General features: G+C 40.1%; 2 protein-coding genes across 3 annotated transcripts; both read left to right on the forward strand.

The window, feature by feature from the left end:
• Positions 1–600: 600 nt before the first annotated feature.
• Positions 601–9766, forward strand: LOC146628650 (E3 ubiquitin-protein ligase RNF180-like). 2 transcript variants are annotated; one of them, XM_085357979.1, is made up of 7 exons: positions 601–624; positions 3728–3820; positions 4267–4362; positions 4518–5150; positions 6912–7158; positions 7253–7351; positions 8988–9766. In XM_085357979.1, exons 2-7 carry the CDS (start codon positions 3728–3730, stop codon positions 9173–9175), a joined length of 1356 nt encoding a protein of 451 aa, XP_085214105.1. In that variant the 5' UTR covers positions 601–624; the 3' UTR covers positions 9176–9766. The 2 variants fall into 2 exon arrangements, with proteins under 2 accessions (XP_085214105.1, XP_085214104.1); XM_085357978.1 differs by lacking the exon at positions 601–624 and adding an exon at positions 3038–3130.
• Positions 9767–11416: 1650 nt separating this feature from the next.
• LOC146628651 (regulator of G protein signaling 7-binding protein B-like) lies at positions 11417–21184 on the forward strand. The gene is made up of 6 exons (XM_085357982.1): positions 11417–11548; positions 11800–11972; positions 12721–12851; positions 18544–18682; positions 18803–18873; positions 21083–21184. The coding sequence occupies exons 1-6, from the start codon at positions 11417–11419 to the stop codon at positions 21172–21174; spliced, it is 738 nt and encodes a 245-aa protein (XP_085214108.1). The 3' UTR covers positions 21175–21184.
• Positions 21185–23179: the final 1995 nt, after the last annotated feature.

A 23179-nucleotide genomic window follows, 5' to 3' on the forward strand; every position in this document is an offset into this window, starting at 1 on the left:
TAAACTGATTTGCATTACATTAAATTGCTGACTTGTTGTGAATGAATGATATTGTTTTATGATGCATTATATTGCTGAGTTATAAGAAATACTGTTCGCAGAAGGTTATTGTCTAATTTGTCTGAGTAGAAGAGAACAGAGTGTGCTGGAGTTTTCTGCCCCATTTCAGCAGGAGCAGATAAACAGGGAGCCAAGGTCGTAGCTTAGGCGCTGTGTGAGAGAAAGCATGTGAATGTTTAGGCTTTTTATGATAAGGTGGAGGCACCAGAGGTTATAAAAGTTTGAGCAATGCTCCACCATTTTGAGATTTTGAGGCTGTCTGCATCAGTGTCCATCTCCCACGTGTGTGATCATTAAATCATCGTTTGACTCAACCCGGCCGGACCAGTGTTGTTATTGTGGTTTTTTCTCTTGTCTCCATCCCCAATATTTCGAACCTTAACAAAATTCAACTCCATTTACCATGAAGTTGAAGCGACAGCAGCGGCCTTTACGGTCCTTTTTGGCCCATTAGACGTCCCGTTGAGCACTTTTCATGACGTCACCGAGCTATTTAAACTCAAGAGAAATATTTTGTTTTCTTAGCGTAGCCGTGTTTACCTAGCAAATACGTCTGTCTTAAAGGTAAGCTTATTTTATTTTTATAGTTGTCGAAATGTTCTTCGTTGTATTTGGACCGTAGCCGTTGTCGTTTAATAGGGCTCAGTAGCTAACTAGCGACTCATTTTATTGTTTTACTTGAATTGTGTTTTTCTTATTTCATCGAAACCGTTAACTTTAAACTATGCACGTTAAGCGAAAACCCGTAATTTTGCCCTCGTAGTTTAAACATCGATAGTGAGAAGTTTGGTTGTCCCAGGCTGATGTGTGTGTTGTGCACGCCAGCGTGCCTGTAGAGTGTCCTTTATTATTTTAGTGACTATTTAGATTCTTTGGAGCCGCAAAACACCTGTGAGCGTTAAAAAAATAACGTTAAATAAGAAATACTTACTACCACTAAAGTTTGCAAATTGCTGTGGTACAGCATCCAAAACATGAAAAGGCCACATGGCTCAACATAGCAAACATTATAACAGAACTACATAAAATAAAAAATACAATAAAGCTAATTTATACAAGAGCTTAAAAAAACCCCTCTAAAGACACATTAAGGAGTTAAATCTAGAATAACTAGCACGTATAGTGCTATGAGGCGGTAACGATACTTTCTGTACAGGGAGTGCAGAATTATTAGGCAAATGAGTATTTTGTCCACATCATCCTCTTCATGCATGTTGTCTTACTCCAAGCTGTATAGGCTCGAAAGCCTACTACCAATTAAGCATATTAGGTGATGTGCATCTCTGTAATGAGAAGGGGTGTGGCCTAATGACATCAACACCCTATATCAGGTGTGCATAATTATTAGGCAACGTCCTTTCCTTTGGCAAAATGGGTCAAAAGAAGGACTTGACAGGCTCAGAAAAGTCAAAAATAGTGAGATATCTTGCAGAGGGATGCAGCAGTCTCAAAATTGCAAAGCTTCTGAAGCGTGATCATCAAACAATCAAGCGTTTCATTCAAAATAGTCAACAGGGTCGCAATAAGCGTGTGGAAAAACCAAGGCGCAAAATAACTGCCCATGAACTGAGAAAAGTCAAGCGTGCAGCTGCCAAGATGCCACTTGCCACCAGTTTGGCTATATTTCAGAGCTGCAACATCACTGGAGTGCCCAAAAGCACAAGGTGTGCAATACTCAGAGACATGGCCAAGGTAAGAAAGGCTGAAAGACGACCACCACTGAACAAGACACACAAGCTGAAACGTCAAGACTGGGCCAAGAAATATCTCAAGACTGATTTTTCTAAGGTTTTATGGACTGATGAAATGAGAGTGAGTCTTGATGGGCCAGATGGATGGGCCCGTGGCTGGATTGTTAAAGGGCAGAGAGCTCCAGTCCGACTCAGACGCCAGCAAGGTGGAGGTGGAGTACTGGTTTGGACTGGTATCATCAAAGATGAGCTTGTGGGGCCTTTTCGGGTTGAGGATGGAGTCAAGCTCAACTCCCAGTCCTACTGCCAGTTTCTGGAAGACACCTTCTTCAAGCAGTGGTACAGGAAGAAGTCTGCATCCTTCAAGAAAAACATGATTTTCATGCAGGACAATGCTCCATCACACGCGTCCAAGTACTCCACAGCGTGGCTGGCAAGAAAGGGTATAAAAGAAGAAAAACTAATGACATGGCCTCCTTGTTCACCTGATCTGAACCCCATTGAGAACCTGTGGTTCATCATCCAATGTGAGATTTACAAGGAGGGAAAACAGTCCACCTCTCTGAACAGTGTCTGGGAGGCTGTGGTTGCTGCTGCACGCAATGTTGATGGTGAACAGATCAAAACACTGACAGAATCCATGGATGGCAGGCTTTTGAGTGTCCTTGCAAAGAAAGGTGGCTATATTGGTCGCTGATTTGTTTTTGTTTTGTTTTTGAATGTCAGAAATGTATATTTGTGAATGTGGAGATGTTATATTGGTTTCACTGGTAAAAATAAATAATTGAAATGGGTATATATTTGTTTTTTGTTAAGTTGCCTAATAATTATGCACAGTAATAGTCACCTGCACACACAGATATCCCCCTAAAATAGCTAAAACTAAAAACTACTTCCAAAAACATTCAGCTTTGCTATTAATGAGTTTTTTGGGTTCATTGAGAACATGGTTGTTGTTCAATAATAAAATTATTCCTCAAAAATACAACTTGCCTAATAATTCTGCACTCCCTGTAGTGTTCATCTCCAGTAGGTGGTGTAGAGGGTTATCAGATCAATAGCTCACCTTTTGATCACCTCTTTGTCAGCTGATGAAAGAATCCATGTAATCTGTTGAGAATAGATTCCTTAATGTACATCAAAGTTAAAGAGAACATAGTTGTGATTGCTTGCAATGGTAATAAAAGGATTGTGCAAAACATGGAAACATCTCAGCGTGATCTCTACCAGGACCAAAAGAATCTCAGAGACCGATGTTGTCTCACCAAATCCATGTGACAATAAGTGTTTTGATTTTTGAAACATCTCATGTCCAGGATTCATCACATTGCTTCTCAGTGCTCAGATTAACGTCCCTGTCAATCCAAAAAGTCCTGAAGGTGAGTGAAGTCGCACTTTAGTTAACTGTAAAACCCTTGTTCATCCAAATGCTTAACAATCCTTCTGATGACTGCTGTAACACCTCCAGCACCTTCCAGGATTACAGGCCTAGCTTTAAGTGAGTTTAACTTTGCACCTTAAATACTAAACAGTAATATCCACGTATTTGCTGCAAACTATAAATTTATTTTTTTATCATCAAAATGAAACAGCTGTGGACCACATGGAGCCTATATCTATTTGCATGTGTAGGCTACTTCCAAAGGTAGTAGCTTTAAAATGATTTGAGCCACTTCAGATCCTATCTGGATCCACATCATCAAGCGATTGAACTAATTGATTTCCAGCCTCCAACTTCCGACTCAGAAATCAATCTCTGTACATGTGGTTTTCCTAATGCCTCTGGAAGAGAGATGGGAGGAGGACTCTTCAAACAACCAATTGTTTGTATTCACAGCTGATTATTTCAGCTGACAGTTTGAATGTCCAAATATTTTTGTCATTAGTTTTGTTTTTTTTGTCCTTTTATTTGAGAGTCAGGACCAGTGCAGGTGAGTTCATCATTATGCATTGACAGCCTTTGTCACCATGTACAGATGAAGGACCCACTGCAGGAAAATATGCAGAGATCCATGCTGCGCTGCAGGAAGTGTCGGAAAAGCATCATAGACTCAACATGTTTTTTAACGGTAACAGTTTATTTTAAAATCCTAAATGTGTTTTCTTTCATTAACTTCATAGTTTACTTTAGGAGACGTTTTATGGTATTTGATTGGGAAATTAATGTGTGACAGAAGCTAAAACAAAACTCACAAAAAAGCAAATTTGGCCCAGTCTTTTAATGCGGCTTCAGTTCATTGAGGTTTATGGACCAGACCTCAAACTAATAGAGCTCTAGTCCACAGATGTACAGAGGAGTTCATGGTCGACCCAATAACTAAAGGTGCTTAGGTCCCATGGCTGCAAAACAAGCCCAAATCATCACCACCTCCACCACTGGACTGTAGAAAGTCGTGTGAAAACATCCTTTCTCACATGGCACTAACTGGCTATCAGTACCTGAGAAGCTGTTTTTTTTTTTTTTTTTTTCATGTAAACCGTCTCGGCTGTCTGTGTGTTTTTTGCTTTGGAGCAGATTCCGTACACAGATGAAGCCTCTGCTGATGTTTGCAGTATTTGGCACCTCGATGTTGACATATTGCCAGAGTGGATTTTGACCTCAGTTCACCAAGTGAGTGTGACCCGTGTGAACAAAGATAATATGTCAACATTTTTATTTAGTTAGTTAGTTATTTTTTTTAAAGCTGTGTTGACTGTTATTGTTGGAAGAGGAGCAAGAAACTGAAAAAAGTTAATCTTTAAGCTTTGTTCCTTTGGTGTCCCCAGACCCAGTGGACTGCTGGAAAACTCAACTGCCAGAATTGTAGAGCTCGCCTGGGAGGCTTCAACTTCATTAATCGCAGTCAGTGTCCCTGTGGCACTGACGCCTCCATTCACTTCAGCAAAAGCCGCCTGGATTACGACCACAAGCACTCCATCCTGATGGGCCAGCCTTTAAGGTCGAGGCTCAACAGGGGACAGATGGACATTTCTCAGAATCACGAGGAGAGGGCTGAGTTTAGCACGACTACACTGGATAGATTTCAGGATTTTAACTGTGCTGCTACAATGCCCCATGAGAGTCCTATGGAGGCCTCAAATCCACAAACTGATGGGCGAACTCCTGTAGAAAGAGAAAATGCTCGCTGGAAGAGTGTGCCAGCTTTCTGTGGTCGTGATTTTTACCCTGATGTTGTCTCACATCCTGCAAGCGAGCAGCTTCACACAGATGGTGAAGCCTCTTCATCTGTTTCTGAGGGTACCCAGCCGCCTCTGGATCAGCATCTCCTGCTAACAGAGGAGGGTGTTGAGTCTTCTGTAGAGACTGCAGCTCTCTGCGACGAGGTCTCTGATCCTGCTGTGTTTCTCAGAAGGAGATGGATCTCTGACAGTGTCTCTGAGCATGAAGAAGAACCAGTGGTATATTCATTTTTATTTATTTATTTTCTCTCTGTTTGGATTTATTGTAAACTATCTTTAACCTGCCAGACCACGTGATTACGTGTGAGTACAGAGTAGTAGAAGTAATGGTCAAGTGAATTCTCGACTCTGTTACTGACTTTCATCCCAAAACCACACTGAGTATTTCCAGTGTTCAGAATGCATCTGAATTTGGGAGGGGGGGGCTGAAACCTTGGCAAGGTTATTTCCCATTTTCAGTCTAACTTAGCAGCCAAGAGAGTTTTAAGGCACGGTTAACCTCATTCTCATATAGCAATGTATGCTGTAGCCTACCATAGCTGGTGGGCAGATAACTTCCAAAGTGAGCAGCAAAGTGGTCCAATGGGATTGTCACCTACAGCAAGAAGGTCCTGGGTTCAAATCCAATGACTAGGACCTCTGTGCGAGGTTTGCATGTTTTCCCCATGTCTGCGTGCTCTGGCTTCCTCCCACACTCCATAGACCAGCATATTGGGTTAAACTGTGATTCTAACTTGGCTGTAAGTGTGAATGTGGTTGTTTTTCTCTCCAATTTAACTCTGTGACAGATTGATGACCCTGTGTTCCCAACCTCTTGCCCCCTGATAGACAGCCCAAACTTGTGGTTAAACTGTCTGCTTGCATACCAGTGGGGAAAAAAAATTCACTAGCTGATAGATTCTGTTGTTTGAGCTGCTAAATAAGTGACATGTGTGTTATTGTCTCAGCCTCAAACCTCTGTCGGCTCCCCACCCTCAAACAGCCTTAGCAAAAAAGAGAAGAACCATATGAAGAGTGTGAGACTGAAACAAAGGAGGAGACAGAGAGATGGCTGCAACACCAGAATGAGAAAGCACTGGTGAGAGAGCAAGGTTCACACTGAGTTAGTGTCAGTATGAAGGATGCAATCAAGTGGCAGCTGCTGTGGCTGAAAAAGGAAGCCAACATGGAAGTGCTGAAAACTGCAGCTTCTCCAATGATTCCTTCATTCTAGCTCAAAAAGCAGGGCAGTCCCCATTATCATGGTAAAATACCCCAAAACATTACAGCATAAAAAATCTGTTTGGCACAGAATGGGGGCTTTGGCCTCTGTGGATAGTTTTCAACTCTATTTTAAGACTGAAACTTGAGGCTGTGGCTGCTTTATTTGATGGGGCTGATAGCTCTGCTGGACTTCACCTAAGTGTTTGTATGTTGGTGACTTTTAGATGCATTTTAATAAAATGATCTGATTTGGCTTGCTGTGTATAGATGGAAGACCAAATGCATGAAGGCCGTGCTTCAGTTGTGGTTAGCGAAAATCCAGTGTTTTAGTAGTCTGCTGTTTGGCACTAATCAGCTGAAGTGCGTTTCCCTGTGGTGTGCAAAAGTCTGTGAACTGAAGTGACATGGTAAAGAAGAGTGTGCCAAAATTCCTCCACAATGATGTGAGAGACTGAGTCATACAGAAAATCATTACTTAAAGTTGCTGTTGAAGGTGGTTCTAGATGTTGTTGAATCACGGAGTGTAGTTTTTCATATGACTGCCTGGAGTCCTGTGAAAACCTTCAGACATAACTGTATCCGTAAGTGTAGAAAAACACTATATAAGAACCAGTGCAGTTACCATATGCATGTAATAATGAGCAGGACTTAAATTATTTTAGATACAAGATTCAAAATGTGATCTGGGCAGTTTCTCCTCCAAAGTATGCTTGTAGAAGCGTTTTTTCCCTCCGCCGTTTGGGACCAAAAAATAAAAACTCGGATGTTTATGTCCAGGCTGAACGTGTGAGAGTTTTGCTGCTGGATGATGATGATGATGATGAGGAGGAGGAGCACCAGGAGAACAGGGAGAACCTCACCTGTGCTGTCTGTCTGGATGTCTACTTCAGTCCTCACAGAAGTCAGGCCTGTGGTCATGTCTTCTGTGAGCCATGTCTTCGCGCACACGCCATGAACAGTGGAAATGACAAGACCACCTGCCCTCTCTGCCGGGATGTCATCTTATACACCAACTTACAAACTGGTACGTTTGTTAATTCGCTCTTTGTGTTCAGAATAGCAAACATTTTCTGGTGAGGATATGCTCTTTAGTTCGTCCCCTGTTCTGTCTTTTTCAGAGCTCGATCAAAGGGCAAAAACCTTTTTCCCAAAACTTTACAAGGCTCGCAAGTGTGAATTTGAGGCTTCGCCGTGTGCATCATGGCCTCTGCCTGAAGGTGAGAAGCTTTGCTGTTTAGTTTAATTTGTTTTTATTTGACTAGGAAGTGTTTCCAGTGTAATACTGTGACAGAAAAGTCTGGATTATCCCGTTTCTGTGAAGGTTGACAAAAGCAAAAATGCATGAAGTAGTTTTCAATCTCAGCTCACATTGCATCAGGACCTTGGTTCTGAGGAAGAAATAAATGGTATTGCTTTATCGCCTTGCTTTAGTGTCTGTAGGGTATTTTATCTTTACACAGCTGGTTGTAAACTGTTAAAACAATAACTGAAACTGGAGTTAAAATCGATATAGTTAGGTTTGCAAACCAGACAGAGCATTCCTCCACTTAAAAGCTTTTAGTCTCTTATGGTGGATAGATGATTCAATTTTATTTATACAGCACCAAATCACAACATCAGTCACCTCAAGGTGCTTTATATTGTAAAATAGACGCTACAATAATACTGCCTGTGATAACTGTGACACCCAGAGAAAGAAGCATCAGAACTTAAAGTTTTGGAATGGGACCAGTTCTGATTTGACAATAGATATTTATGTCTTTGGGAAATATATAATTTTTAATTCTTTAAATGTAACACACTTATGTACACTTGGGGTTGTGATACATGTATGTATTCACTTGAACCCCTTAGTTGTGTGCCTGAGGTGACCATATTGGAGTTACTCCCTCTTACTCACAAACAAATCCAAGAGAAGATGACATTGTGTGAAACTGAGGAGTGTGTGGAGCAGTCTGAAGCCTGAGCTTCTGGTTTCTCGATCAGGGCATAAAACCATAATTATGTTTGTTTTGAGATCATGATTATTTACCACTATTATGGTCACTTTTTTCCCTTGAGCTTTAATTAAAATTCAAATGAAATATACTCAAAATGTTAATAAATAAATGAACTAAACCTTTCACAGCAGCCTGGCAACGAGTGAATCTGGACTTTCATGGAGAAACAAGAGTAAAAGAAAAGTTTGCTGAAGGGCAAAAGGAGTAAATTATTGAACAGAATGCAGTTCAGTTCACTCATTTTGTTTTAATACTTGTTATAAATCCAAATTAATTACTCGGATAACCTCTATTATTTTTACATGTTCAGACATGTCATGTCTAATGTGAGTATCTAGCACTGGCACAATAATAGAACCTAAAATAAGGAAAAAACCTGAGTCCCATTAAAAAAATGTCTGGTTTTCTAACTTGAATTCTTTATGTAGAGCTCCTTATGTTATTGCAGAGCAAAAGTAAAGGAAAGAAACTGATGAGAGATTGAAGGATTTGATGGTTGTGAATAGACTCAGGCAGAATTACCAGATGAAGGTTTCTGGCTGAGGAAATGATGTGTAGTGCGCTTATCTGCCGAATGAATTGAATATTTTCATATGTTTGTTTCATCTAAAAGCTAATCATTGTTTTATAGGTTTAATATTCTTCCACTTTATAAAATTCTGCTCTTATCAAAGGTTTATTTGTATTTGGAGAAATTTTTTTCCCCGTTAAACATGTATCACTTTGTAAAATATAAAATTTGTATTTCTGTTGTTTAAAAGAATAACATTTTGAACCTCGGCACAAATAATGACATTACACACAAATTTTGATTGGTCATTAAATGTGGAACATTTCATCTCTTTCTCATTAGGTATCAGAGACGAAGATTTTCCCGTGCTTCATTTTTACGGAGTGCAATTGGGCCACATTTTGTTAAAGATATTTTTTGTCATCAGCTGCATCCTGTGCTGTGTCCTGGTTCTAGTGTTCCTCTGTTTTATCCTATTCCTCTACTGTTTTAGACCTTATGGTCTAATTGCATCATTTCTTCCAGATTAGGCCTACTGAATCGCATGTCGGATGTTAATAGAGTCCGGGAATACCTCTGAAACAACAGAGGGCATGTGAGACATTTGCAGAAATTGAGAAAAGTTTATAGTATTGAGTGTGATTAGGGTTTAATAACTACCTAATTACTTGAAAAATCTTCAGTCTGATGATTTTTGTCCTGCTAACATAACAAAGCACAGAACTGCAAAACTGAGCTTCTTGTGTCGTGTTCACTAAGGTCACTTGACAGCAATTTGAATTTTGAATGCCATATTTCTTAAATTCAAAGGTGCCAAGCTTTGAGGCATCACCTGAAAACGACCGTATCAGTGTTTTTATTTTTTTCAATCATCTGCTGAAAACTGTTTCATAGGTCTTTAATTTCTGTCCGTCATGTTTCACAACGTATGGATGTGAAAAAAATTGAATGTAAGTACATATCCTTGACTTATGTACACTTTATCCAAACTGTGAAGCACTTTGTGTTTTCAAAAGTGCCATCCAAAGATCTTGCTGCTGTTCCATTTTCTGTATCAAATGTACAGAGACACGCTGCTTCTGTGAAATGTAATCCATACCAGGAGTCTCAATAAAGGTTAGCTGGCTGATTTTTGGTTGAAAATGTGTTTTTATTTATGGTTTTTAACTCATTGGAAAATGCTAAACTATAATAACTGCTCGGTACACCTGTTTTGGGCACTTTCTCTCATTCTTCTCAGAACCTCTCAAGTTTGACGGGGAGCGCTGGTGCACAGCCGTTTTCAGATCAGTCGAGTTAGTCTGGGCCCTGACTGGACCACTTAAGGGCGCTCACAGAGTGGGCCCAAAGCCCCTCCTTTGTCTCTCTTTACCCAGCTAAATCAGCAAACACCTGGTCAGGAGCAGGTTTTAAATTGTGGTTTAAAAATGGCTGAAGCACCATGTAATTAAATGATTAAAATTCTCTGCTGCCGCAATGTCGTTCTTTAGTAAAACCACGATATAAAGCACAAAATGTGCATTGCATAGTTGCATGCAATAATGTGGTGATGGAGAAAATCTATACATGTTCTTATACTTGATTCTAATCTAAATCAGTATCTGCTGACAAAGAAAGCCCTAAATCACCACATTAATGTTTTTCTGTCCCAGTATATTTTGCGTTTTACTGTTACGTTTGTTTTATTCATTTCAGATTTTTATCATCATCTAACTGAGTCTGATTGGCGCAGGCAGTACTCGGAGAGCATTTTGGTCAGAAGTCACATGACCTTGATATTTGAGCATACATGGCGCCTGCAGCAGAGAGCCTGGTTTAACAGATAAAGTTGATAACCACCATAATGATGCTGGTTATTTCACACTGGGGTCTGAGGTTGCATCAAGCTAGCTTAAAGCACAGGAAGCTGTAATCTAGCCATCAAGTGTCTGTATTTTGAAGCCTAGTTTCTTTACATACAGTTTCTTTTCTTAACAGTAAAAAAGATGGATGAAGTTACATGATTCATTCATTCAAGTCATACTTTGAAGCCTTGAGATGAGCATTTATGCTGACAAGGTCTTGGTTTCTTAAAAAAAAGAAGTTACCCCATGTCTGATATTGGGGTTGTTTCCAGGACTCCTTTTTTAATAAGGTGGCACACTGGGGACTAAAGAAACGTAGCTTTGTTTTCACCTGTTTTTTTTTGTAGTGAATATCTTCATTTAAACCAGGGATGTCAAACTTAATGTCATAGGCCACATGCAACCCACTTCGACCAGTGAAAGGGAGGTGGGCTGCTGCCACCACACAGTCCACTTCGCACACGCCCCTGACTGATATGCAGTAGGTAATGAGTTTAAAAAACGTGCATCTCGTGGATGCAAGAAAATCATATCGTTTGTCCTGTATGCACAGAAACGGTTAATTTTCAGTCGGAGGGTGACGACTTGTTTTGCCGTTGGCTCTCTCTGTATCCTCCGCACACGTGAGCGTGGGGCGGAAGACGGAGGAGCCTCCCTGTCGGCCTTCAGGAGGGGCTGAAGGTGACTCTCCGCTCGGCTGGGATGTGGAGGGAGCTGCTGGGATATCTTTTCTGATCCTGTTCTGGGGAACAGTCACGCACCGCTGCGGGAGGGGGCTTTAGGCATTAAGCAGGGGGGGGGAAGAAAAGCCCACACCCAGCAGCGTCTGCGTGTCGTCTTCTTCTCCACAGAGGACACAGCAGCCACCAGAAAAGAGAGGGCATCGCTCGCTGCGTCTGGCTCGGCTCCGGTGGTGGGTGTGCATGCATGTGTTCTGCACCGTATGGGCGGAAAAAACGCCCAAGATCCACAGGGAGCATCTTTCCGCTCGGTAAAGCGGCGCAGACGGAGACGGATCGCCGGGAGAGTACTGAGGGGGCTGTGGACGACAGCAGGATGGTGGGTACTGAAATAAGGATCGTAGTCATGTCTGTTAATGATTAACTTGAGCTCAGCTCTGCACCAAAGGACAGATTCATGCGTGTAAATCCGACTTTTTTACGCGCAGGTGCAGCAGCATTGGCGCATAATGGATAAAAAGCGTCGCGATGAGCCGCATTAAGAGTGTGTTTGTTGTATTTGTTGCATTTGGAATCACACACAGTAATATCGTGTCCTTCCTGATCGCGTGATGGTTTGTTTTCCTTAAGACTGTGCAGGAATTCAACACCCTCGTAGCGCTGTACCGGGAGCAGGTCATCTCCGTCGGCGAGATCTCCGCCGACTGTCCTTCTCTGCGGGCTCAGATGCACCACACACGGTCCAAAGGATGCTCCATGGCCCGGGCTGCGCACCAGGACCTCGCCGTCATCTCTGTTTCGGGGTTAGACACGAGTTTGAATGATAATATTTTTTTAAGAAGAAACTGTGGCTCCCTCATTTATTGAATTTATTTTGTCTTTTTTTAAAACGTTTATGAGCTAACGTTTATTCAGGTAGAACAGGTGAGCATCACAGAGTGTATTTTAAGTTAAATCAGTAAAGCAACAATTTTGAAAAAGGAGTCAGTGATAGATTTTATCCACAGTTAGTCACACATATACACATATTTTATTTTATTAAGTGAAGGTTAAATATGCTAGATACTAGGTGTTCCCAATCAGGGATACATACAAGCGGGATACTAATCAATCAGTTATCTAAACAACTACAACTGATGAATTAGCTTTGAGCAGAAAAGGTAACAGTTAATGCAAAATAAGACTTAGAATATAGACAAAATAAATTAATTTGTGACTGTAATAGAAAAGTAATGATCAAAATAAAAGGTAGGAATAAAAGGTTGAAAAAGCACGATTAGAAAAATATTACATGCATTAAACAGTTTAATATAAACTTAACAGAAAAACGTGGCTAAATTATGAATGAAAAGTTATAGATTATTGTTGATTTGAGACCACAAAAAATGAAAAAAAAAACCAACAAAAAAATGGTTTAAATACAGTAAAAATATAAGTAGAACTTATTTAGCTAAAAGTTTGTCTAGCAGTTTAATTGTTACGTATTGGTGTGGAATAACAGATGAAACTATTGACTGCGAGTGTCTGATTCTCCTCTCCTTAATGCTGCAGTCCAGAGGACGGGGAGATCCATCCCGAGATCTGTCGGCTCTTCATCCAGCTGCAGTGCTGCCTGGAGATGTTCATAACAGAGATGCTCAAGTCGATGTGCCTGCTGGGGGTGCTGCAGCTACACAGAAAAAGTACAGTTACAGTAGTGAACACACGGTGTGATGATGCTGAATTGCTGAGTAAAGATAAAAAATAAAAACCGCCTGTGGCCAGGTGTTTGAGTGTAGTATTTAAAAGCCAAGTGTAGTATTTAAAAGCCAAGTGTAGTATTTAAAAGCTTTAAAAATCAAGTGTTACTCCCAACTGATTTCATTTTGCTTTCAGATAACAAGAATATTATTATTGTTGTTTTAACCACCTTCCAAGTGCAATATGCTGCTACCATGGATATTATGTTTTGGTTTGTTTGGGCTGTGTTTGTATAGTCGGAGTAATTGGATATATATGCCCAATAACGCACAGTACAGATGTTTGATGCAGCTTGATGAGATGCAGACTTTACAACCTGAAATCCCCAAAAGACCTGAGTGGATGTTTGTGGTTCAACTTATAAATATTTCTGACGTATATGGAGAAAAAAGTTCCGTGTTTTCCAGGCAGTTGTGCAGCATGTCTTGCATTTTGTGCTAATGGCTCAGTCACACTTGGAGTAAAAGTAGAACACTCCTTGTGACTAGTATATCACCAGGTGGTTGCTTGGTGATTGCAGTGATTATTCTTCACTTTCATCAACCAGTTGCAAGTCGTTGCAGTAACCAATTGCTTGTTCAAAGGTGACAAATTCATCTTCTGGGGGAACACATTTGTGTACAGGTCGCCTCATGGTAGCTGCTGTCTCCAACCAATCTCACTCCGATTTGTGAATGATCACCGTGTAACAGCACTTTGACCAGACCCTTTGTCACTGTGCAGTTAAGTTGCCATCCTGCAGCAACTACATCACTACTTGTACACTACAGTGAATTTCTGCACCAGATACAGTGGCTTGCAAAAGTATTCGGCCCCCTTGAACTCTCCCACATTTTGTCACATTACAGCCACAAACATGAATCAATTTTACTGGAATTCCACGTGAAAGACCAACACAAAGTGGTGTACACGTGAGAAGTGGAACGAAAATTATACATGATTCCAAACATGGTGACTCTGGACGAGCTGCAGAGATCTACAGCTCAGGTGGGAGAATCTGTCCATAGGACAACTATTAGTTGTGCACTGCACAAAGTTGGCCTTTATGGAAGAGTGGCAAGAAGAAGGCCATTGTTAACAGAAAACCATAAGAAGTCCTGTTTGCAGTTTACAACAAGCCATGTGGGGGACACAGCAAACATGTGGAAGAAGCTGCTCTGGTCAGATGAGACCAAAATGGAACTTTTTGGCCAAAATGCAAAACGCTATGTGTGGCAGAAAACTAACACTGCACATCACTCTGAACACACCATCCCCACTGTCAAATATGGTGGTGGCAGCATCATGCTCTGGGGGTGCTTCTCTTCAGCAGGGACAGGGAGGCTGGTCAGAGTTGATGGGAAGATGGATGCAGCCAATTACAGTGCAATCTTGGAAGAAAACCTCTTGGAGTCTGGAAAAGACTTGAGACTGGGGCAGAGGTTCACCTTCCAGCAGGACAACGACCCTAAACATAAAGCCAGGGCAACAATGGAACGGTTTAAAACAAAACATATCCATGTGTTCGAATGGCCCAGTCAAAGTCCAGAACTAAATCCAATCGAGAATCTGTGGCAAGATCTGAAAACTGCTGTTCACAAACGCTGTCCATCTAATCTGACTGAGCTGGAGCTGTTTTGCAAAGAAGAATGGGCAAAGATTTCAGTCTCTAGATGTGCAAAGCTGGTAGAGACATACCCTAAAAGACTGGCAGCTATAATTGCAGCAAAAGGTGGTTCTACAAAGTATTGAATCAGGGGGCTGAATAATTACGCACACCCCACTTTTCAGTTATTTATTTGTAAAACATGTTTGGAATCATGTATGATTTTCGTTCCACTTCTCACGTGTACACCACTTTGTGTTGGTCTTTCACGTGGAATTCCAATAAAATTGATTCATGTTTGTGGCTGTAATGTGACAAAATGTGGAAAAATTCAAGGGGGCCGAATACTTTTGCAAGCCACTGTATGCTTTGAAGACAGCAGTCACTGCGAATGGTTGCAGACATGGTCCTCATCTTTGAAGCAAAGGCACAAGCTCAAGTTCATTGCACACTGTTAAGCTAATTTGTTTGCGCTGCAGTCTCCAACTGCTGTTTTCTATAGGGTGACTGTATCATAAGAGAAAATCAGTTTAGTTTGTTATTATTTAATACTGAACTTAGTTGAAGAGTATATGTAGTGTTTTGATCTTACATTGCCTCCAATTTTAATCTTTCTCCAGATCAAAAATATGTCCACAAATAAATAAGTTTAGATATTACTAAGGAAACAAATTAAATTATAAACAAGCTGCAAATACAGATTGTTTGTTTTTTTACATTGCAGCCTTTACTAATGTTACGAAATCAGTTTCACCCCGGTTCTTTTTATTCCTCGGGCATCCAGAGACTGGAGTCTCTGGAGTAGTCATTTTCACAAAAACCTTTTATTCATCTTTATTCATCTTCATTTAAGCATGCATCTTCTAGAACAGCGGTCCCCAACCCCCGGGCCTCGGACCGGTACCGGTCCGTGAGTCATTTGGTACCGGGCCGCGAGAGTTGAGGCTCAGGTGTGAAATGTATGGTTTTCAGGGGTTTTATCGGTTTTCAGCGTTATTTTGTTGTCGTTTTTATCGTTTACTCGGTTTTCCTGGGTCTTTTCACGTGTGTTATGAATAAATTTTCTTTTTTTCGGTACCGATACTAGTTTTATTTTGTTGTATTTATCCACGACACCTTAAAGGCCGGTCCATGAAAATATTGTCGGGCATAAACTGGTCCGTGGCGCAAAAAAGGTTGGGGACCGCTGTTCTAGAAGCAAGGCCGGTGTCCCTCTGAAAATCTTCCACTCCTTTGTTTGTTACAGTCAGCTTTATAGAAGCAACCCCATCATAAAACCCCCATGGTGTGCTGCAAACAAAAAGTTTGTGTGTGTATGCACCAGTACCTGAGTGAGTGTGCATGTAAGTGTGGGTGCGTCGTAACAGTCAAAGCACTGTGTGTGTGTGTCTCTGTATACGTGACTTCCTGGGGGTCATAAAAGTAATCTCCTCACCCAAGCTACACCAAATTCCTCTAGACAACATACAAAACACAGTTAACATATTACAAACACTGAGACTCCCACTCTGCATCCACTGGGCCATTGGCCTCTTATTGTCTTACATTTACAGATAAGCATGTGGAGAGTCTCCTGCAAACCTGCTTCTAAGTTATAACAATTATGAGTTTTTATTAAAGGTACAAGCATCAGCATCAGCAATCCCCAACTGCAGCTTCCTGTCTCCTTTTATGACAGCAGACCCCCAGTGTCAATAAATTCCTTTCCCTCTAAACAATTACACACACTCGCAAGCCTACAGCTAAGCCAAACTGAAACACAGACAAATCCTTCCCTATTCCTCTGATCTAAGCAAATAAAACATTATATTGTAATAATTATTTTCTTGTACTCACAAATCCCTCTTTTGATCTGCCCCATGGCAGATCAACAATACACTATAGTCACTTCTCCCCTGTAATATTCAACATTTTCCCAAGAACACACTGTAATAGCATAATCAACATATACTGTAGCCTGCAAACACAGTTCCCTTCACTCATAAATCCAGTAATCCTGTAGTAAAAAAACATCAACCAGTTGTGTCCTGTTATAAATCACATGATCAAATCACATGAAGAACTGTAATGCTGTAGAAAAGAGAATGCAAATGTTAGTGCTGCGCAGGTATATACACACTTTCTCACAGTGACCTCTGTGAGCAACACAAGCCCATGAATAACACAGCGCTGGTAAATCCACAAACACAGAAAGTGCCATTTAAAAGGTCAAATCGGTATGGCCCAAAGCTCATGCAACCTAGGATGTTGCTGTCATCTTTCTGCTCCTGTAAAAAGAAACACACATAGATTCATCCACCCTTTTGTCCTGTCTAGGTGGAGGTTAACCTTGAGTAGTGGTCAAGTCAGTCAAGTCTTGTGAGCTTTTGTCAGCTTTTACCAGTCAGTCAGTTTTGGGTTTTTTGTTGTTGTTTTTTTCACTCATTCATTCATCCATTCTTTCTTTCTTTGCTGATAGTGGAATCAATTGTCGCATTTCGTTTCCACCCTCAGCAAAATGACGTCATTTCAAAAGAAAAAGAAGAATTTAGACTGGATTACCTCGTTGAATCCTTTTTGGGCAGGGACTCATTTTCTAATTGTCCCAAATAAGTGACTTTCTTCCGAGCCCATTGTAATTTTGGAGAAACTCACTTGCAACGGTTTTCTCGACGTGTCGTATAGAGCTTTTAATTCCCATCGTGCAGATCTGCTTAAAGAAAAGAAATTCCCAAACAAAACTCTCAAACAAAACTCCCAGTGCACTGTTCAAAAACCAAAAAAAATTAATAAAATAAAAATAACCAATCAAAATGAAAAATAAAAATACAGAAGCCCGGTCTTAGGACTTGTCTCAGAATATTCTTCCTCTATTAGGTGAAAACACACCAAATCTAAAACTTGGTGAAAAAGAAAAATACCTCAGCCAATTAAATCCCCCAAACTTTCATCAACCAACCAATGATCAGATTGAAATGATCAGTTTCTTCCTTTGTCCCCAGGTGTGTGCCATGGTAAAACCTTCCCCATACATCAGAAACAAAAAACAAAACAACATTATGTTGTAATAATTATGTTCTTGTACTCACACTAACTATCACATTATGTTCTGTTTTTCCCACTGTATAGAAGGAAAATATAAACTTCTGACACTTTTAGGATTTACAGCTTCAGAATTTGGGTTTCTCCATTATTGAACTAATTAAAATATTATTAAGTAAATTATTAAAATACAAAACTTTTATGCAGTTCATTTACATTTAGTCAGGAATTCAGATTGACCTACTGTACTGGACCCTCATCTAGGAATAATTTCTTGTGATCTGCAATTCATTTCTAGTTCACTTGGTAATGAGTTCAAACTGCATTTGTCCAAAAGTGCTGTTTTCGGCTTAAAACACATTTAAATACATATAAATATTAAAGCATTTGCTGAATACTTGTTTTGTTTGCTTATAGTTATTAAAACTAATTATGCTGAACATCAGTAGTTGATAGCTAAGGGCACAATGCAATAAAATATATCATGTGCTATTTTTATATGCACAGTTTTCCCAAGCTCACTGGGGCTTTAGGGGTGACTGCACAGGTTTTGTCCAAGTGCAGTAAATGTTCCTGTTACTTCTAAAAACTGTTTGGCTTAATGAAAAACGAATTAAAACTCTAAAAGTTCATTTACTGCAAAACTGGTGATTTTATTTTGGATCTGCCTGAAACCTCACTGTTGGCCACCTGAAATTCTTATATGCAGGAAAACTCCTGATATATTTAAATGTTATATGTAAATTGCTGTATAAACGTCACAACTTTCCCATTTGAGATTGCAGTGGAGCTGTCATTTTGTATTGAAACAGTAGGGGGAAGCAGAGTGCTGTATTCACGTTCATTACATTTTAAAAACATAATTAAAAAAATGTTAAAAGGAAGAAATAATTTTTGTCAAATGTTAAAACTAAAGTATTTAATTTTCTTGAAATCATGAATTGCATTCCAGATGTAAGTGTTTTATAGTGTGTGAGATTTCTTTGTCAATCATGCTTGAGTGCTGCTGTATTTGTGCGGTTCTGAAGGAACAGACTCGGAGCCAAGGGTGGATTTCAGGCTGGACGAGAGCTCAGATGTTCCCATCCTGGAGGACCGATCCTCTTCTCCCATCGACTTTCCTCAGGAGCAGTGGTTGGTGGGAAATGATATTGAAAACATAGAGAGGTACACGCACTGCACTTGCTTTTAAATTTATATTCTGAAAATGTTTTACCAGTATAAACTCTGTTTTTGTCCAGGATTATCTAAACTACTCATAAAACACTGCTGGTTCTTTGTGTGCAGAGATATGCGAGAGATGCGAAATCTACTCAGCAAACTCAGGGAGACGATGCCCTTGCCACTGAAAAATCAAGGTATGTAATATTTGTTATAGGTAAAATATATGTAAGAGAGTTGATAAAGAAGAATGGAAATCAGAAAAGTCCTTAAAACGTTTCTCCAGAAGGCATTTGGTTTGTTTATGTGGGCAGCTGAAAATTTCAGAAGGTGGAGATTTTGGAACAGGGTCGCTTCTTATTTTGGTCGGCACCCTCTCAGTCCATGGTGATATAAAACTGGCTTCACTGTGGACAGTGACTCTGGTGTTCTAGCAAATTCCAGTTCATGATAGGTTTGAGCCTTGTTGGTTCCTGGGTTTTTTAAAAGTCATCAATGGTTAGATTTTCTAAAGCCTTCAATTAGAGTCCAGAGTAGGTGAAGAAGCCTAGTTCCCCCTCAGACCATTGGAATTACAATATAAAAAAAGTTTATTATGAATTGTGTTATTACTGGGGTCCAACATGTTGTCTACCAAAGCTTAAAAGTGAGACATCTTTGATTTTTGTGTTTGTTTGTTTGTTTGGGAAGAAAACAATCTTTGTGTTTTTACATAGCGGAAGCTAACAAATGTACATATTCAGGCTATGCACAGGCAAAGTCAGTTTTCAGCTATCTCTAGTGTGCTTGTGTCAAACTGCCATGGTTGAATGTGTCACAATGTGAGGCTGGTGAGTCTCTGTATACCTGTGTGGTGTAGGTTAAACAATTCATCTACAGCCTTATGGCGCATAAACATAACTGGCTCCTACGATATTTGCATTCCTCTTACTGTAGAAGCTAAAGGATTTAGAATTTATTCAACTATGTGTGTGTAGGCTTAAAATAAGCTTTATACCAGGAAAGAATGAGCTGTTTAGCACACTTCCTGAATTTTGCCTTTTAGATTTCATCAGCCTCTTTGTTTTTCCCCCCCTGATATGTGTATATGTTGATGCTGACAGTGTTTTTCTAGGAGAGTTTTACTGAAGTTTAACCTCCAGCAGATGATGGTTTTGTAATGGCTTTGGTGGTGTTTTCAGCAAGGGTGGGTCAAATGTTCCATTGACAAACACTTTAAAGCTGCCATAATGGTTATTCAAGATGGATGTTGGTTCCTAGTTGTTTAGAAATGGTTCCAGATACCTGGGAACTTGAATGTGACATCACTCCCACCTAGCACCTACAACTGGTAGTTCCTCTGGTAACTTGCAGAATGAGAGCAAACAGGAGTTGTTTTTGGTCTTACCAAGGCAAAAGCCATTCAGGTATCACTAGCAATACAGCATAATACTTGTGGTTTTGCACTACTGCAGTAAAATCATGGATAAAGCCTGGTCAGTGCTCTCTGAATGGCTTATTTAGGGAGCCACAAATACACAACAGTGGCAGTACAGATCAAAGGTTTTCTTTTCTTGCAGGGCAACTCAGGGTTGCCGGTGTTGCTTCGACTTTCCAAGTGGGAAATGCGAGTTGGTGTTCTAGATTCAAATTCCAACTGGCAACTTGGAAATTCTGATTTCTGACTTATTCAGAAACGTAGAACAAGAGACTTTGCCAATTTGTTTAAGTCTACACTTCTCTTTCTTAGATATTCATTGAATTCGTTGGACATTCCCAATCAATACTCTCTTGACTGAGTATTGGTCAATCAAGTGAGTGCTGTCCTTTTTTATGCTGGCAAAGAGAATCTACCAGTTGTAGTTGGTCATGATCACTGACTGACTGATTGCGGTGTCCTACGACAACAGCTTCCGGACACCTATAATGCCGTGCTGAGATGCATTCCCAGGTGATTTAACCACCATTCAAACACTGACCCATGTGACCTTACCAACATGATGGGAGGGTTGGGCACCAACTCACAAATCTCCTGACAATATGCAAACATGCCCTGCCATGTCTGTGTATGTTGGAGCGACCTCCAAGGTGGCAGTCGGACTAGAGTTTGAAGTTGGAATTTTTGAGTTCCCAGTTTACTTTTTCAACTGGAATGCCACCTGTCAATTCAGATAGCCCCACCAACCCCAACATAGCAATTCAAGCTGGTGCAGTGCATGTAAACAGTAGTAAAACTGTAAAAATTGTAGTCTGTCACTGTCTTGTATTTATGATTTGCCACGTGGAGAGCATTGACCAGGCAAAACCAAATCCCGTTTTTTCTTTTTTGTGATGTAACTCCCAAGTTCTGATATTTAGGAGGTGACCTCTGACGGTGGACTTTCTCTGGCTGTGATGGAAACAAGATAACATGTTTGTTTATTGCAGATGACAGCAGCTTGTTGAATCTGACTCCTCACCCACTGATAAGGCAGAGGAAGAGACGCTTCCCTGGACTCTGCTGCATGGTGTCCGGCTAAGAGTGTGACAGAAAAGGACTTTCATTTTAATTTGTTTTATTCAATAATGTATATTTATTTAGAGGCACTTTAATATTATTTAATCCCATCTTTCATTTTTTTAACCAATATCTGAAATTGTAATCTTGCAGTATCTGTTACCAGGTTCTATTTTTCCTCGTCATCTTGATATTTACTGTTTCAGACTTCTCAGCTCATGTGTTCAGGCAGCTTTGGTGCTTGAAGTTTCAGGATTGATTTTTCAAATGTATCTTATTAAGACATTTATCTTCTAAGCTCTATATACCTGAGAGCGCGTAGGCTAACTGTTGGTAATATTGCTTTGCCATTCTCAGATTCAGGTTCCATCTTGTTGGGCTTTAAATACAGAGATATTTTTCTGGTGCTATTTATGACATACAGAACCACTGGGTGATGTATTAGAGCACCAGCAGGTCAGCCCAAAACAAAGGGCCCACCGTCAGCCACACCCTGCTCCGTTTAGATTTTTTTCTAACAACCTGAAAGTGTGCACTTAAAAATAAACAGAAAGGAAATCCAGCAACAGCCACTATCAGATACTAACAAGGTAAAACACAAAGATGAAATAATGCTAGCTTCAGTTCACCAGTCTCTTCTCTGCTCACTCTGTTCCTGTTTCACCAACACCACACAGAGCAGATGCACATGGTGAAACAGAGAGCAGAGGAGAAACCAGAAACAACATGTCCTAAATTAAGTAAATGTCATGAATAATTTTTTTTTTATTTGGTTCATTAGAGCACTTAATACTGCACTTTGGCCAGTATTCACCTTGTGCTGCCATCAGAGTGTTGGCAAATTAATAACTTTGACCAATAGCAGTTGGTAAAGATTGTTGCATAGAATCAATTTACACTTGCTAAATAGCGTGTACGTTATTTTTCAGGTCTTAAATTATAGCATGATGTCATGCTTAAAGACTTTAAAACAGTTTCATGCTGTAAAATTATTTTTATAATTAGTGTTGTAGAATTAAAGAAGTATTTTCCTGGGGGAAAAGGACACAATTGAAAATTTAGCTATCTACTATAAGCCCAAAATTTGGAAATTGTTTTAACCCCCTTTTTATTTTTGCAATAATGTGGAAACCATTAAATGTAACACAGGATATGAACCCTTATCACCCAGATGAAAGTCCCTTAATTGACCTAGCTGGCTAAAAGTGCACTACTTCTCCTAAAAAAGACCCATGATTAGCCAAAGTCATCAATGGTTAGATTTTCTAAAGCCTTCAATTAGAGTCCAGAGTAGGTGAAGAAGCCTAGTTCCCCCTCAGACCATTGGAATTACAATATAAAGAAAGTTTATTATGAATTGTGTTATTACTGGGGTCCAACATGTTGTCTACCAAAGCTTAAAAGTGAGACATCTTTGATTTTTGTGTTTGTTTGTTTGTTTGTTTGTTTTGGGGAATTTTCTTCCCAATCTTTGTGTTTTTACATAGCGGAAGCTAACAAATGTACATATTCAGGCTATGCACAGGCAAAGTCAGTTTTCAGCTATCTCTAGTGTGCTTGTGTCAAACTGCCATGGTTGAATGTGTCACAATGTGAGGCTGGTGAGTCTCTGTATACCTGTGTGGTGTAGGTTAAACAATTCATCTACAGCCTTATGGCGCATAAACATAACTGGCTCCTACGATATTTGCATTCCTCTTACTGTAGAAGCTAAAGGATTTAGAATTTATTCAACTATGTGTGTGTAGGCTTAAAATAAGCTTTATACCAGGAAAGAATGAGCTGTTTAGCACACTTCCTGAATTTTGCCTTTTAGATTTCATCAGCCTCTTTGTTTTTCCCCCCCGATATGTGTATATGTTGACGCTGACAGTGTTTTTCTAGGAGAGTTTTACTGAAGTTTAACCTCCAGCAGATGATGGTTTTGTAATGGCTTTGGTGGTGTTTTCAGCAAGGGTGGGTCAAATGTTCCATTGACAAACACTTTAAAGCTGCCATAACGGTTACTCAAGACCCCTGGAAGATGA

Source organism: Diplotaxodon limnothrissa, linkage group LG7, assembly GCF_057381915.1.
Source record: "Diplotaxodon limnothrissa isolate DT_005_m linkage group LG7, D_limnothrissa_male_GT1.1, whole genome shotgun sequence".
In the NCBI taxonomy this organism is placed as follows: Eukaryota; Metazoa; Chordata; class Actinopteri; order Cichliformes; family Cichlidae; genus Diplotaxodon; species Diplotaxodon limnothrissa.

What these genes read in the sequence shown, in the direction of transcription:
- LOC146628650 (XM_085357979.1), top strand. Translation starts at nt 3,728, where the DNA reads ATGAAGGACCCACTGCAGGAAAATATGCAGAGATCCATGCTGCGCTGC. An exon ending in TTTTGACCTCAGTTCACCAA is followed by an intron (nt 4,363 to 4,517) that starts GTGAGTGTGACC and finishes TGGTGTCCCCAG; the next exon opens with ACCCAGTGGACTGCTGGAAA. An exon ending in AGCATGAAGAAGAACCAGTG is followed by an intron (nt 5,151 to 6,911) that starts GTATATTCATTT and finishes GTTTATGTCCAG; the next exon opens with GCTGAACGTGTGAGAGTTTT.
- LOC146628651 (XM_085357982.1), top strand. Translation starts at nt 11,417, where the DNA reads ATGTGTTCTGCACCGTATGGGCGGAAAAAACGCCCAAGATCCACAGGG. An exon ending in GCCGTCATCTCTGTTTCGGG is followed by an intron (nt 11,973 to 12,720) that starts GTTAGACACGAG and finishes TTAATGCTGCAG; the next exon opens with TCCAGAGGACGGGGAGATCC. An exon ending in CTTGCCACTGAAAAATCAAG is followed by an intron (nt 18,874 to 21,082) that starts GTATGTAATATT and finishes TGTTTATTGCAG; the next exon opens with ATGACAGCAGCTTGTTGAAT.